Source organism: Armigeres subalbatus, chromosome 3, assembly GCF_024139115.2.
Source record: "Armigeres subalbatus isolate Guangzhou_Male chromosome 3, GZ_Asu_2, whole genome shotgun sequence".
Classification (NCBI taxonomy): Eukaryota; Metazoa; Arthropoda; class Insecta; order Diptera; family Culicidae; genus Armigeres; species Armigeres subalbatus.
In genome coordinates, this window is record NC_085141.1 from 200,898,595 (window position 1) to 200,915,054 (window position 16,460).

At 46.3% G+C, this 16,460-nt stretch overlaps 3 protein-coding genes across 5 annotated transcripts in view; 2 read left to right on the forward strand and 1 right to left on the reverse strand.

Moving 5' to 3' along the window:
• LOC134226113 (N-chimaerin) overlaps positions 1-16,460 on the reverse strand; it is a 128,493-nt gene that overhangs the window by 93,939 nt on the left and 18,094 nt on the right. The window lies entirely within an intron of this gene.
• On the forward strand, positions 9,407-11,624 carry LOC134223245 (uncharacterized). Its single transcript, XM_062702390.1, has 2 exons — positions 9,407-9,692; positions 10,501-11,624. The coding sequence occupies exon 2, from the start codon at positions 10,505-10,507 to the stop codon at positions 11,453-11,455; it is 951 nt and encodes a 316-aa protein (XP_062558374.1). The 5' UTR covers positions 9,407-9,692; positions 10,501-10,504; the 3' UTR covers positions 11,456-11,624.
• LOC134219292 (uncharacterized) lies at positions 11,507-12,414 on the forward strand. Its single transcript, XM_062698016.1, has 3 exons — positions 11,507-11,552; positions 11,605-12,062; positions 12,117-12,414. Exons 1-3 carry the CDS (start codon positions 11,507-11,509, stop codon positions 12,237-12,239), a joined length of 627 nt encoding a protein of 208 aa, XP_062554000.1. The 3' UTR covers positions 12,240-12,414.

A 16,460-nucleotide genomic window follows, 5' to 3' on the forward strand; every position in this document is an offset into this window, starting at 1 on the left:
ACCGGGAAGCGGTGTCCAAGCGCCGTGGAGATCTGCGGCAACTGTGGTAAGCACTATAATATATGTTGTTACTTGGTATATCAGGAAAGCAGTGAAGTGATATTCAATAACTTGCCAGTTTGACTGTTACCATTGAACTATATTTCAGATTTAAGATTTGTACAATTGAAACTTAAACTCTACACAATTATCATATTTCTACACTACATTATAATTATGGGAGGTGCGTGTATGTACATAACGAATTCCATCTTAACCAATCACTTTCGAGTTGGCTATCCATGCGACATATGTTTTGAAAACAACATATGCCTTTTCTACTCGGGTGGCATATTGATGACTGCTCATAACATAGAATGTATGTCAAGAAAGAAAGAGAACACGTAGCTTGTATTGGATGGTAATTTGAGCTTTTGTTTAATAGTGCCCAAAACATACTATGGTTTAAGTAAGGAAAACATGTGCATGTAATAAACTCAAAGGAGGTTTGCTAAGAAAGTAGGTCTGTTAATAAATTTGACTACGCATGCACTTGAGTGTAATGTTGCTAAGGCAGTTGGGTCCAATTGCAATTTATGACTTGTTAAATGAAATGTACAAGTTTGGTCTGATCCAAACATGTTGAAATTGTTTCAGATGAATTTCGAGATGAATAAATTAATAAACAAGATTGAGTATGCTACAGCACCATCCAGTGAACGAAGGAATGACCATTGACGATAACTCCACAATAACTCGATGCGACTCTCCGGCGGCAGCAAGCCGGATTCCGTGCCGGAAGATCCTGTGTGGACCATATTGTCACGCTCCGCATCATTCTGGAGCAGGTCAACGAATTCCAAGAGTCCCTTTACTTGGTATTCATTGACTACGAAAAAGCTTTCGACCGTCTCAATCACGAGAATATGTGGGGCGCCCTGAGACGCAAGGGAGTTCCTGAGAAAATCATCGGCCTCATCGAAGCACAGTACGAGGCCTTTTCGTGTAGAGTGCTGCACAATGGGGTCCTGTCCGACCCTATCCGGGTCGTAGCTGGTGTGAGGCAAGGGTGTATCCTATCACCGTTACTGTTCCTCATCGTAATCGATGAGATTCTGGTAGGTGCGATTGACCGTGAACCAAACCGCGGGCTGTTATGGCAGCCTATAACCATGGAGCATCTAAACGACTTCGAATTGGCTGATGACGTTGCACTCCTCGCGCAACGGCGCTCTGATATGCAGAGTAAGCTCAACGACCTTGCCGAGCGCTCCTCTTCGGCAGGTTTAGTCATCAACGTCAACAAAACCAAATCGTTGGATGTAAACACGGCGACTCCTTCCAGTTTCACAGTAGCCGGGCAACCAGTAGAGAATGTTGAAAGCTTCCAATATCTTGGTAGCCAAATGGCGTCGGACGGCGGTACCAAGATCGACATAGGCGCACGGATAAAGAAAGCAAGGGCTGCCTTTGCGAGTTTAAGAAATATCTGGAAAAACAGGCAGATAAGTGAACGCACCAAAATACGAATTTTCAACTCTAACGTGAAATCTGTGCTTTTATACGCTAGCGAAACATGGTGTGTATCAGTGGAGAACACTCAACGGCTGCAGTTGTTCATTAACAGATGCCTGCGGTATATAATTCGGGCCTGGTGGCCTCACAACTGGATCTCAAACAATGAGCTCCATCGTCGTTGTCACCAGAGGCCGATAGCAACAGAAATTCGGGATCGGAAGTGGGGCTGGGTCGGCCACACTCTACGTAGGGGCGGAAACGAAATCTGTAAACAAGCATTAGACTGGAACCCAGCGGGACATCGCAGCAGAGGCAGACCCAGAGGCTCATGGCGGCGAAGCCTCAATAAAGAAATAAAAGAAGTCGACCGAAATCTAACCTGGCAACAGGTTAAAGCGATAACCGGGCAACGCTCAGGATGGAGATCTTTCAAGTCGGCCCTTTGCACCACCGGAGGTGTACAGGATCCGTAACGATAACTCCACAACATCCCGCCAACGTTGCACCGACACCCAAGCCTGTAAATTCTGTCGAAACTGTAACCACCCAACATCAAGTAGAAAATGCCCACTCTACCTGAAGGAAGTTGAGGTTCAGCGCGTAAAAATTGACCGTGGCATCTCCTACCCCCAAGCCCGTAGGGAGGTGGAGACCCGTTCCGGATCCGGTCCAACAACTTCCTTCGCCAATGTGGCGGCTGCAAGCAAGGACCGCGAAATAGAGGATCTCCGGAAGAAGATCGAGCAGCTACAAAAGGCCAACCAAGAGCGAAAACGGTGGTAGCCAATCGCATCGAAGCCGTGCAACAAAACGGGACAATCGAAGATCTGGTGAGTAAAGTGGCCAAACTGACCGAAACTGTCATCAAGCTGCAAGAATCCCTGGAGGTCAAAGACAAGATCATCGAGCGGCTAAGAAGGAGGGTGAAGGAGGATGCCAAAAACGAAGGTAACCAGGCGGACAAGCAAGGCAAAGCAAAAGAGCAGAGCAAGGTCAAGGAGATCGCTTACGATATTTTCAGCAGCAGCGACGCCATGGAAACCGCACCGAATCCGACGCCGAAGAGAGACCGCGCACAACGAAACCAATGTGTAAGTAGCGACTCTTCTATGGGTGCCCCAAAGACGAAGCGTGGTGCAATCCCAAAAGTGAAATGAAAGGTTTAATAGGCTCAGTTTGCCTTTTTGTGCCCATCCACCACCCATAACATAATCCTTTTCCTACCCTTTTCACTCCCCACCAAATTAACGGCAATTCCAACATTAAGGAGCAACCTGAGCCTCACAGACGAGTACTAGTTACTCAAACTTTTTCCCTTTCCCCACCACGCATCCCACTCGTCTCAACCAGCAACACCCAAGTCGAGACCAACACCGACCAAGAACAAGAAAGCCCACCCATCGTCACTCCACGACCACCAACACCTACCAGCATCAACATAATGGCCGCAGTTGAGCATCCGAGTAGCCGGGGCCCCGTCAGTGCGGAAGTTACACCCCTACCGGAACTGGCAGACAACCTCCGGCGCTCGGACGCTGACCCTGCCAGCCAGGACAAGACAAGATCTGCGAGGGACACCGATGGAGTCAAGCGCAGAACAGTTGACGTTCTCGGGACGAAGTTCTATTCCCCGACGGACGACGTGGGATGCAATACACCTTCCATCAGTCAAGCGCAAGGTAAAAGTGCCGCCACTGCGGACGACCTTTTTCCCTCCACTCTGAGCTGAATCAACGTCTGCCTCTCTCTATGACAAACTCCATCGGAGAAGATATGGCCCCAACGCCGTCATCCTGCCCGGTCCTTCCCACGTAAGTACGGCTACCACAGACGACCATGGCCAGGGACCTGCCTCCGGAAGAGCTTTGAGGGGAGCACACCCCCGCCACAAACCTGGTCTATTACCTCATTTTTCCCGTCGCCCTCCCCATCTCTGCCGGTTGCGGGTTCCGGACCAGCAACGCCACCCACAACGTTTCCTCGGACCTCTCCATCCGGTAACAACCCACCAACGCCCCGTACCAGAACAACACCGTACAGAGCAGCGCACCAGCGCGGCACCAGCCAGCCGCGTACCACTCTGGTACTGCAGTGGAATCTAAACAGGTTTTTCAACAACATCTGCGACCTGGAACTGCTAGTAGCCAATTCCGAACCTCTGGCCATAGCACTCCAGGAAATCCACAGGACCACGCCGACTGCCATGGACCGCGCTCTCGGCGGTCGCTATAAGTGGTTCACGGACGTAAACCAGAACGCCTACCAATCGTCTGCTGTTGGCGTGCTAAAAGACATCCCCACCACAGAAATACTCGTCGACGCTGGAATCCCGATGGTAGCTGTCAGAGTCGAATGGCCATTTCCACTAACCATCGCATCCCTATACATTCCGAATGGGAAACATAATGACTTACGCAACAAGTTGGTGGGTACCTTCGAAAGTCTACCAGCCCCGGTGCTTATTCTCGGAGACGTGAACGGCTACCACCACTCCTGGGGTAGCCGTTCCGACAACACCCGCGGCAAACTAGTTTTCAGCGCTGCTTCGGATACGGGTCTAACCGTTCTCAATGATGGCTCACCCACTTTCCGGCGTGGAACAACGGAGTCAGCCATCGACGTAGCGCTAGCGTCGAGCGCTATTGTAGGCAAGCTCTTCTGGTCCTCGGACGATGACCCGCGAGGAAGCGACCACATGCCCATCATGTTGGTGCTCAACGGCAAACCTGAAGAAATCTCCAGAAGACCGAGGTGGTTATACGATCGCGCCTACTGGGACGGCTACCAACGAGTAGTCGAGGCCGAGCTGGAAGCAAATCCACCAACATCAGCAACAGAGCTATCCGAAGTCATCCTCCGAGCGGCCGAAAGCTGCATACCAAAATCGAGCCCCAACCCAGGACGATAGGCGGTACACTGGTGGAACGACACCGCCAAGAAAGCCGTCAAGTGTAGACGCAAAGCTCTCCGAGCGCTAAAAAGGGGAAAAGACCGCCAGCAAGCAGGACACCCTGACCTCGAAGAACTCCGTACGGATTACCAAGCCGCCCGCAACGAGTGCCGGCAAACCATCAGGGAAGAAAAAGACAAGAGCTGGACAAACTTTCTGGACGGAATCAACAGCAACCAACCCTCCGCCGAGCTTTGGCGTCGAGTGAATTGCTTCCAAGGCAAGCGCAAAGCAAAATGCATCTCCCTCAAGATCAACGGCACCGTACAACGCGACCCCTCCGCCGTAGCGGACGCCCTGGCTGACGAATTCGGAAGATACGCATCGTACCTGGAGTACCCGGATCACTTCCGGAAAACACACCGAGACCCATCCTCGGAAATCAGCGCGATCCAGATCCCACCCGACAACGGAGAAGAATTCAACAGGCCCTTCACGTTCGCTGAGCTGGAGTACGCCCTCCAGAAGGGAAAGGTCAGCCGGCCCCGACGACCTGGGCTACCCCATGTTGAAGCACCTGCCCGTCGGCGGAAAAACCACCTTCCTCAGCTCCATCAACAAGAAGGAACGCTCCCGACACAATGGAAGTTCAGCTTCGTCGTGCCCATTCCGAAAGGCCGCGGCTCTCCCAACGACGTCGACAACTACCGACCCATCGCCCTCACCAGCGTAGTCTCCAAGATAATGGAGAGAATGGCCAATCGAAGGCTCATCGAGCTACTGGAGAAAGGCGGCCACCTGGATAACAGGCAACACGCGTTCCGACCAGGCAAGGGTACCAACACCTACTTCGCCGCACTGGGTCAAATACTGGATGACGCAAGAAGGAAAGAGCACCACGTCGAAATGGCATCGTTGGACCTCTCGAAGGCGTAAAACCGTACCTGGACACCCGGTGTACTAAAAAAACTGAAGTCGTGGGGGATCACCGGCAACATGTTGCAGTTCATCAAAAATTTCCTATCAGACCGAATCTTTAGGGTCCTGGTAAGAAACCAAACATCAAGAGCAACCAAGGAAGAAACCGGGGTCCCCCAGGGCTCAGTAATTGCCGTCACCCTCTTTTTCATCGCGATGGAAGGCGTCTTCGACCGACTACCGAAAGAGATATACATCCTGGTGTACGCCGACGACGTCCTGCTGGTGGTTACAGGAAAGCACCTCAAGGCTACGCGGCGGAAACTACAAGCGGCCGTCAACGACGTGGCCAAATGGGCCAAATCAGCCGGCTACGTTATGTCTGCGGGTAAGTGTTCCCGAACCCATATATACAGCATCAACCATCGACCTCCAACCCAACCCATCGCCATCGACAAAATCCCCATCCCTACCAAGAAAACCTGCAAGATCCTCGGTGTCACAGTGCAGTGGACAGGAAACTCAATTTCAGTGACCACTGCAACCGAGTACGGGGTGAATGTGTATCCACAATCAACATCGTAAAGAGCATTTCAAAAAGAAGATCTAGGAGCGACCGCCCAACGCGGCTCCGAGTAGCGAATGCAATCATCTGCAGCCGACTCCTCTACGGCATCGAGCTGAGCAGCCTCAACCTTGACAACCTCATCGCCCTGCTAGGGCCAACATATAACAGGACTATCCGAATAGTCTCCGGACTGCTCCCGGCGACCCCAGCGGATGTGGCCTGCGTCGAGGCCGGTGTGCTACCCTTCCGTTTCCAAGCCACCGCCGCCCTCTGCAGCAGGGCCATCAGTTACTCCGAGAGAACAAAAGCAAGCCAAAACCACGACCACCTCAACGACAACGCCAACACGGCTCTCCACAACCTCTGCGGTAAAAACATCCCCAAGATCGCTGGCCTCCGACGCCTGGGACCGAGACACTGGCAAACCCCCCCTCCCAAAGTAGACCTCAAGCTCAAAGAACGCCTCTCAAGAAACCCAAACCCAGCTGTAGCACAGGAAACCTTCAAAACCTGCATCAGGAAAAGGTACCAGAAACACGACATCCGATTCACGGACGGGTCCAATGCTGCCGGCAGAGTCGGCATCGGAATTTACTCCTCCACCCTCGATGAATCGTACCGACTCTCGGACCGTTGCACGGTCTACTAGCTGAAGCAGCCGCAATCTTTAGGGCCATGGCCATACCCAGCACACTGGCGATCCTCATCGTTTCGGACTCGGCTAGTGTCCCAACAGCCCTGGCGTCACCAGCCAGCAAGCATCCATGGATCCAAGCGATCGAAACAGTAGCCAACCGCAACACCACGCTCCTCTGGGTACCCGGCCACGCAGGAATACCCGGCAACGAATATGCAGACGCACTAGCCAATCTCGGAAGAACCGACGGCTTTATGAGCAGAGCAGTCCCGGCAGCAGACGCCAAACTGTGGGTAAAAACAGAAATCGCCACAGCATCGGCAAACGACAGGCGACGGCAGAGAAACTTCTGTCGCATGCTGAAGAACTCGACCCTACCAGGCAACGACAGCGACAACCGTCGCGAGCAAGTGGCTGAGAACGCACCAACGTCACCCATAACTTGGGTGGCACCAGCTTACATAACAGATGCGAGGTGTGATTGCACTCTGAACATCAACCACATCTTCGGCACATGCCCGATCTACCACACAGCCCGCACCAACAACAACATCTCCAATGCCTACTCGGCCCTGCAAAACAACCCGCTGGACGAGAGGAACACAATCAACTTCCTCAAAGACGCCTACCTCTACACTAGAATATAACAGAAAACCTGGCATCACACCACGACAACCCAACGAATGAAGACCCCCGCATCGAAACTGGACTATTCTCAAGAAACCACGGAACACGACCTGAACCCCTCGAAAATAAAACGACACGGCAACGAAATTGGACTACTCTCTCAAAAAATGGAACACAAATCGAATTAACCATGGAACCCCAATAGACCCCGCAACGACAATGGACACCTCCGGAATACGCACCATCCATGATGGAACACTGAAGATCTCTTTTTTTTATTAAATACTACAAAATTGCATCGGAGCCCCTCCGGTCCGGAAGCCATTAAATATCTAAATATCTGATACCAAAGGTGAGCCAGCCAAGGGCTGAAAACCTCTTCAATAAAGACGATAATAATAATAATAATAAATTTTACAAATAGTTCAATGGAATAGATAATGGCAAACAATGATTCATCTTCAAGCATGTTTCCCATATGTTTGCCATTATCTATCACATTGAACTATTTGTAAAGTGAGACGTAGTCTTAATTGTTTTATGTTAACCAGAAAATTGAAATATTTTGGGCACGATTAGATGACTAATTCACGCTTGTAATTAGCATGTCTTCTCAGAAAAATTGGGTCTGTACAATATAGAGTTTCCATCCCGGGACATCCCGGGACAAAAAATCCCGAAGTTTAGGAGAGTTCGGGATTTCCCGATTCCCGGGATATTATTTTTGACGGGACAAAAAATGTTTCATTTCCGGTTTGCAAAAACAGTGCAATTTTTCTTCTTACAAAAGTTATTTGTTTTGAACGCGAAACCCAACTTAGGTGATAAACTCATATCATGTTTTTATACCTCCCATCAGACATGATTTTTTTGTTAAGAAAATTATTTTGAGCTTTTTAGTGGAATGTCTTCACTTGTCATAAGACGAGTTAAGTACGAGACACTGAAAACGGCCTTACTGTTGAGGTCGAAATACGTAACTGTCAAGATACAATTAAGTGGTGGAATTCAATGATTTTTTTTCAAGTTCGTTTATTTGGTGACTTGTATACGGAGCCAAGGTTCTTTGTGATGCAAAATCGACATCATCTTATTATTTAGTTAGTAAGAGAGGAACAGACTTGAAAATATCGGAGATAGTTAATAGAACACCTTCACAAAAAATATTAGATTCTTTTATACCACTCAATGGAGGGCTACTAACTGATAATTTTTCCAGCAGCTACAGCTCTCTATTTATAAAACGACAAGTATCTACAGTAATAAAGACACAAAAAAAAAAAAGTATCTACAGTACAAGATCAGATGCATCTGTTTGGAGCCGGCTTTCTACATATCTCCCGTCTACAGCGAGGTTGTGAACACTAGCTGATATTCGCCTTGCCAATCTCGCGCCGCTTAACATTGAGTCAGTCTTCCTGAGCTTCTTGCCTCCAAAACAATTCTTGATCCAATTCATGTCATTCCAATCGACGTTCGTACAACAAACTTTCCAGCATATGCACAAGTGGTCCGACCCCGATACTCTGCGTAATAAAAGTTCTTGCTGCTAACCAGCTCCTGATCAAAGCTTCGCTTGGACTCCTACTGACCAACCAGCAAGCTACCGAAAGTTCGAACCTCCCACTAAATTCTGTACGGCGCTACCCATGAGCCATGACTTTCGCAATCAATGCATGATCCGATGCCACGAGACTTATGCGCCCGATCCATGGATCCCGGACTGCGATTACGTTTCTGTAGATAATCCATCGACACTATGTTTAAGATCCGTAATCTTCCTGGACCATAATCTGTTCCAGGGTTGTTAATCGATAAATTATCGTCGTTAATTTAACGCTTACTACGATAACGATAACGGTTATACGATGATGTTTCGTTGAGGATGAAGTGAGCGTTGATTTAACGTTATCATTATCGAGTACTCGTTGATTTATTGATGATTATCGAGTTAACTGTAACGTATACTACAGTTAAAAGTACACATATTCACAAGTTGGTTTTACGAAACCTATTTCAAGCATTGCATCACCTTCAAATATTCAGAATTGCGTTTAAATCGTGGATTTAATTGGAATTCGAGAAGGTCACCGAATTGACCAATCATTAAATTTCTTACAGAGTCTTAGTTTTCCATAGTAGATAATCTGAGAATATTTTTAATGTCTTAACTGTTTAATCTAGTATGATTAACAAAACTTCTATTTTGAAGATGCAAAACACCCAGTTGTAGAGTTCTGAAAAATAAATATTAACATGCGCATTCGATTCAGTGTTTTATTGATTCATGTCCCTTGGCCAAATAAGTTTGAATGTTAAACTTGAGAATCCATCTCCATTTGGTTATTATCAAATATCTATATGTGTGAGTGTGTTCGTTAGCCCATCGCCCGACGAGGTGGTTCGAGCGCGCGAACGAGAAGATACTCGGCCACTTGGATCCCGACCAGCATAGCGTGCAGCAGCAGTTAGAAGCACTCGCGAACTCTGTATTCAGCCATTTTGAGATTAAGCCGAACCGACTCAACAATTTTGGCGCAGCCGATTGGATTATGGTGAGTAAAGCTCCAAAGAAAATGGACTTTTTTTCCTGGCAGTGAAGTTTTTTTTTTTGGAAGAATAAATTTTAATCGTGGAAATTTATAGTGAATATTTTATGCAGTAAATTAAGTGAACTGTGTTTTCAAATGCATGTGCTGTGCAAGTGTTCGACAAAACGGAAGCAACTGTTTTTCGGTGAAAACCTGCAGCGACGTTTCTAATTCGATTTCGAAAGATCTGTAGGATTGTTTCTAAAGCGAGTCCGGAGAAATCCGTAGCGCTGTTTTAGGCGAGGCCAGTGAAAACTGAAGCGCCATATTTCAGCGAGTCCGGTTAAAATCCGTAGCGCTGTTTCTTAAGCGAGTCCGGAGAAATCCGTAGCGCTGTTTTAGGCGAGGCCAGTGAAAACTGAAGCGCCATATTTCAGCGAGTCCGGTTAAAATCCGTAGCGCTGTTTCTTAAGCGAGTCCGGAGAAATCTGCAGCGCTGTTTTAGGCGAGGCCAGTGATAACTGAAGCGCCAAACTTTAGCGAGTCCGGTGAAAATCCGTAGCGCTGATTTATTAAGCAAGTCCAGATAAATCCATAGCGTTGTTCATAGGCGATGACACAAGAACAACGTTCGCTTTTGATTAGAATGCATCGATTTTCCTTCGAGAGACTGATTCGGAATAATTTGTTAGATATCAAAATAAATCAATGTATAAGCCGTGTTTGGGTTATACCTATCAATGAAAAACTTTGATTGTTGTTTGAGATGTGTAAAACAAAGATAAAAAACGGTGCTTACAGTAATGTTACAATATCTGAACTTTTATTTCAGATGAATGACGACGGGAAATTCAGCATGTTGGGTGCTTTCAACGACAAAGCCGATGCAAATGATTTACGTAGAGAGTGGGAAGAATGACACCGTGAATGGCACCCAGCATGAAAAGTTGATCACCATGCTGGCCATCGGAGGAAGAGGACTTCAACGGATTTTCTATAATCTACGACCAGTGGCAGAAGAAATTGTTCCGGAGGTGGTTAAGGTGCCTCTGATGCCCATCGAAGCACCGGAATATGACAACGCTGTCATACGTCTGCAGAAGTTCTTCGTGGGAAAACGAAATGAACGTGTGGAGCTGGAAGTTTTTCGCTCGCTAAGACAGACAAGCGAAGAGTCGTTCAATAACTTCATGCTACGACTGCGTGCCCAAGCTGGAAGATGTGAGTTTTTGGAGCGCGAAGAAACAGAGCTGTTGCAGCAAATCACGATGGGGGCACATGATGAAAAAGTTCGAGACAAAGGATTGGAGAACGTTATGAGCTTGGATGAAATTGTTACGTACGCAATGAATCGGGAGATCCTTATGAAGCAAAGAGAGAAGCAAAAACCCTTCCGTGCTGAAGCTGATGTGAACAGTGTACGCTCCAATCGATCAACGGCCCGATTCCATCCGAGGCAAAATGCAAGCAACCCCCGGTTCGAAAAGCAGAAATATGTTCGGCCAGCTGGCAATCGTTCGCTGAGTGAATGTATGCGTTGTGGTTCGTTCCGACATTCCGGAGACTCCAGGGAATGTTTTGCCAGAGGTGCAAATTGCAGTAATTGCGGACAGCGAGGACACTACGCGAGGAAATGTGGAAATCGAAATGTGCAGCGCAATCGTCCATCGAAACCCGAACCGAGACGTATCAGCTTCTCCGAAGCAAACTCGGTGAATGCAGCCGAGTCCTGGAAAGAAGAGATTCCTCATCGTCCGACCACTGCAGATATCGCCAAGGTGGAGTAATATATATATATATTTTTGGTTTTTATTTTTCAATGAAGTTGAATTGCAATAATGAATTATAATGGATTGTTTACCAACTCGAATATTTTTGATTTAGGTGGAAACCATTCCCCTGAGTTCTGATTCCATATTGTGCCGAATTGATACAGTACCGGTCGAGTTTGTTATTGATTCGGGGTCGTCTATTAATGCCGTCACGGAAGATGTGTGGAACGACTTGATCACTAAGAAGGCAAAAATCTTCAAAAAGAAGTATAAATGTGATCGACAGTTTTATGCTTATGCGAATCATGAACCATTAAACGTGTCTGCCATTTTCGAAGCTTGGATTTCTGTAAATGCAACAAAACCAGTGAGCTATGCAGAATTTTTCGTGATCAATGGAGCACGAAAGTCTCTGTTAAGCAAGCATACGTCGGAGGATCTCAAGATTTTAAAAATTGGACTCGACGTTCTCCATGTAAGCCGCAACAATGACATGGAAGTCAGTCCAGCGATCAGCCCGTTTCCGAAGTTTCCAGGCATACAAGTGAAGCTATCAATCGATCCTACGGTGCCTCCAAAAAAGATTGCTTACTTAAGAATTCCTTCTGCAATGGAACAAAAGGTAATAAATAATAATATGTAAAAAAAATTGAGATTAATTTTTGACGATCCTCAGGTTCATGACAAATTACAAGAAATGCTTCACAGTGACGTTATCGAGAAAGTCGAAGGCCCGGCAGAGTGGATATCCCCCATGGTGATTGCCAAAGGGCAAGGACGACGTAAGGATTTGTATTAATATGAGACATCCAAATGAAGCCATTCAGCGGGAACATTATCCGTTGACTGTAATCGACACGTTCCTGAATAAACTTAAGGGATCGGTGGTTTATTCTCGGTTGGATATAACGTCCGCATATCATCATGTCGAATTACTTCCCGAATCAAGAGGTGTCACAACATTTATGTCGGGCATGGGTTTAATGCGATTCAAACGCTTAATGTTCGGCATCAACTGTGCGCCGGAAATTTTTCAAAGGATAATGACGAACATGCTATCTGGAATTGAGGGCGTCATTGTATATATGTCCCTAAACCACCATGGTCGAATTCCCGATTGTGTCAGTTGAAACGAGCGAGGTCAAAAGCTTTACGTAGTTACTGTCGATCTCGTTGTCCATTCTTGAAGCGGGTTTTCACTCAGGCGAGTAACAGTTATCGTCTGTACAACCGTTTTCTCTACAAGCGATACGTGATCCGTACACAGTCCAACCTCCGTAGGAACCCGAAGCAGTTTTGGTCTTTCGTTAATTCCAAAAGGAAAGGAAATGGATTGCCGGTGGAAATGCACCTTAAGGACAAGTCCGCCAGTACGCTGCAAGGTAAATGCAACCTGTTCGTGGAACATTTCAAGACTGCATTCAACGGTTCTGTAGCATCGCAATCGCAAATAATCGCAGCACTTCATAACACTCCTAGGAATACGGTTGAGTTAAGTTGCTTCGAAATCTCTACGCATCTTGTTAAAGCAGCAATCGATAAATTGAAACAGTCCAGCTCTATTGGTCCTGACGGAATTCCTGCCTGTGTATTAAAAAAATGCGCTGATGCTTTTGTATATGCACTCACTGTTATATTCAATAATTCCTTGGCGCAACGTAAATTCCCTACTTGTTGGAAATCATCGGTTATGTTCCCTGTCTACAAGAAAGGTGACAAGGCAGACATTCAAAACTATCGTGGCATTACTTCGCTGTGTGCTAGCTCGAAGGTGTTCGAGATTATTGTAAATGATGCTCTGTTTGCTAGTTGCCGGCGTTACATTTCCTCTGATCAACACGGATTCTTTCCAAAGAGATCTGTTTCAACGAACTTAGTTCAATTCCTTTCCAAGTGCCTACGTAGCATGGATTCTGGTGCTCAGGTTGATGCTGTCTATACGGACCTCAAAGCAGCCTTTGATCGTGTTGACCATGGAATATTACTAGCTAGATTGGAGAAAATTGGCGTTTCCCCCGCATTTGTCTCATGGTTAAGATCGTACCTGTCTAATCGCACACTGTGTGTCAAAATAGGAACTGAACAGTCTGAAACGTTTTGTAACATTTCCGGAGTTCCTCAAGGAAGCAATCTGGGCCCATTGTTTTTGTGCTATTCATAAACGAAATCGATATATTGTTGCCACCCGGATGCCGATCGTTTTTCGCAGACGATGTCAAGATCTACATGATAATTAAGAGTCTACAAGATTGCATGGAGCTTCAGAAGATGGTAGATTGTTTTGTAATGTGGTGTTCCAGAAACTTCATGACAGTTAGCATTGCTAAATGCAGTATCATCTCGTTTCATCGATAGATCAAACCATTTGTCTTTGACTATACCATCGCAGACCAGCCGTTGCAAAGAGTAACGCAAGTACGAGATTTGGGCGTTATGCTGGATAGTGGCCTCACATTTCGAGTCCACTACTCTGATGTAATTTCTAAAGCAAATAGACAGCTTGGATTTATATTCAAAATTTCTTCAGAATTCCATGATTCATTTTGTCTGCGATCACTGTATTGCTCGCTGGTACGATCCATTTTGGAGTCAAGTGTGGTTTCCTGGTGTCCATACCACGCCAACTGGATTGCTAGGATCGAATCAGTTCAGAAAAAATTCTTACGATATGCTCTGCGCTTCCTCCCGTGGAATGATGCCACAAACCTGCCTCCATATGAAGAACGTTGCCAACTTCTTGGACTACAAACACTAGAACGACGACGATCCATCGCTCAAGCTGTATTTGTGGCAAAAATTTTAAAAGGAGAAATTGACGCCCCATCTGTTCTAACTGAGATCAATATTTACGCTCCTACAAGAATTCTACGCCAGCGGAATTTCCTCCACCTTGAAACGCGAAACGTTGAGTATGGTCAGCATGATCCTATTAGATTTATTTGTAGTATTTTCAATGACGTTTTCAAGAACGACTCTCATTAAGATGATAACTATTTTCTAGGCATAATTTTTATTTCTTAAGGCGTTTTTATATGTTGTATGTTTTAGTTAGTTAGTATATTAAGCCAATTGTTCATTAAGACCACCAAAGTGTCAGATGAATGTATACAAATAAACAAATAAACAAATAAACGACGTCGTTGTATCCGGCAGAACCCGAGAAGAGCACGACAGGCGACTTGAGTAAGTCCTAACCGTATTGGAGAGTAACAATGCGTTGCTGAATAAAAGTAAGTGCATTTTCGGGGTAGAGAAACTTGAGATCTTGGGTTTCGAAGTGAGTGCTAGTGGTATAAGTCCATCGGAAGAGAAAATATTGGCTTTCAAAAACTTCCGAGCTCCATCCTCTAAGGAAGAAGTTCGCAGCTTTCTGGGGCTGGTCAACTTCGTTGGTCAGTTTATTCCGAGACTATCTACAAGAACGGAACCCTTGAGGAAGTTTCTTCGGGATGAAGTAGACTCATTTGGTGAGGAACAAATGAAATCCTTTGATGATTTACGCCTCGAATTGCACATGTCAGAAAATTGGGGTTTTTGATTCAAAGGACATTACCGAGGTTTATGTTGACGCTTCCCCTGTAGGACTAGGGACTGTACTAGCCCAAAGAGATGAGAGTAATGTCCCGAGGGTTATATGTTTCGCTTCGAAGGGGATGACATCGGCAGAAAGAGTGTACCCACAACACAGCGTGAGGCTTTGGCCATTGTGTGGGCGGTAGAAGAGTTTTATTTGTACCTTTTCGGCATTCGATTCACAATCTTCACGGATTATAAAACTCTAGAGTACATTTTTGGAGGGAAGCATCGTGACGGGAAACGTGCATGCTCAAGAGCGGCAGGCTGGGCTCTTCGTCTTCAGCCGTACGAGTTCGATATCAAGTATATTCCGGGCTCGATGAATATTTCGGACATATTGTCTCGTTTGGTGATTGAACCTGGTAAACCATTTGATGAGACTGCCGAACACTACTTCTTTGCCGTTGGTGAAGGTCCGTTGGCGATTACATTGGATGAGATAAGGCGAGCAACAATAAATGACGAAATATTAACATCGGTGATGAAGGCTTTGGCCACGCAGTGTTGGTCACCGGAGCTATGCAGATATCAGGCATTTGAGAAAGAGCTCGGTGTGATCGACGGCATTGTGGTGAGAGATGATCGGATTGTTCTACCGGCGATTCTTCGCCAAAGAGCATTGCAGATTGCACATCGCGGTCATCCTGGTGTGGTTGCGATGCGTAGAAATTTGAGGGAGAAGATTTGGTGGCCCTGTATGGATCGGGACGTAGCAGATGCTGTGCAGGAGTGTGCGGGCTGTGCCACACTAAGCAAGCAACATCCACCCGAGCCGATGGTCCGTAAAGAAATGCCCGATCGCACATGGCAAGAAATTGGTATCGACTTTTTCTCTGCGAAGGAATGTGCTACGTTCCTAGTTATTGTTGACTATTACAGCCGGTTTCTGAAGGTTGTGGAAATGAAGGCTACAAACGCTGCCAAAACAATCGAGGCTTTGGAAGATGTTTTCCATGAGCAAACTTACCCGGAAACAATCCGTAGCGACAACGGACCACCGTTTGCTAGTGAAGAATTTGCTGTCTTTTGTGAAAGCAGGAACATCAGGTTGATACGCACCATTCCATACTGGCCGCAAATGAACGGATTGGTCGAGCGGCAGATTTGATAAAGGGTTGGCAGGAAAAAATATTTAATGCGTAGATATCATAGAAAGGGGATCAAGTCTACTCAAATTTCTAATTGCATGTGCTGTCGAATTCAATAGCAAAAATCGTTCATATATACGCAATGCAATTCGAAAATTCCGCGTATTTTGAAAAAAAAAAAATTTAAAAAATCTGAGGGCACTTTTTTTATTTTATCAAAGCAAGTTCTTGGAGAGGGATCAATTTCACCCGAATCTAATAATCTAATCTAATCTAATCTAATATCATACTTGCGTAGCCAATACTTGAAAGCATCCTGGAAAATGACGGCTTCTGAATTCCATCATTTTTCTTCT

Excerpts from the sequence above, each read along its gene's own strand:
- LOC134223245 (XM_062702390.1), top strand. The coding sequence starts at position 10,505 with ATGACGACGGGAAATTCAGCATGTTGGGTGCTTTCAACGACAAAGCCG.
- LOC134219292 (XM_062698016.1), top strand. The coding sequence starts at position 11,507 with ATGAATTATAATGGATTGTTTACCAACTCGAATATTTTTGATTTAG. Across the intron at positions 11,553-11,604 it reads CTCGAATATTTTTGATTTAG|TACCGGTCGAGTTTGTTATT; the intron begins GTGGAAACCATT and ends GAATTGATACAG. Across the intron at positions 12,063-12,116 it reads CTTCTGCAATGGAACAAAAG|GTTCATGACAAATTACAAGA; the intron begins GTAATAAATAAT and ends GACGATCCTCAG.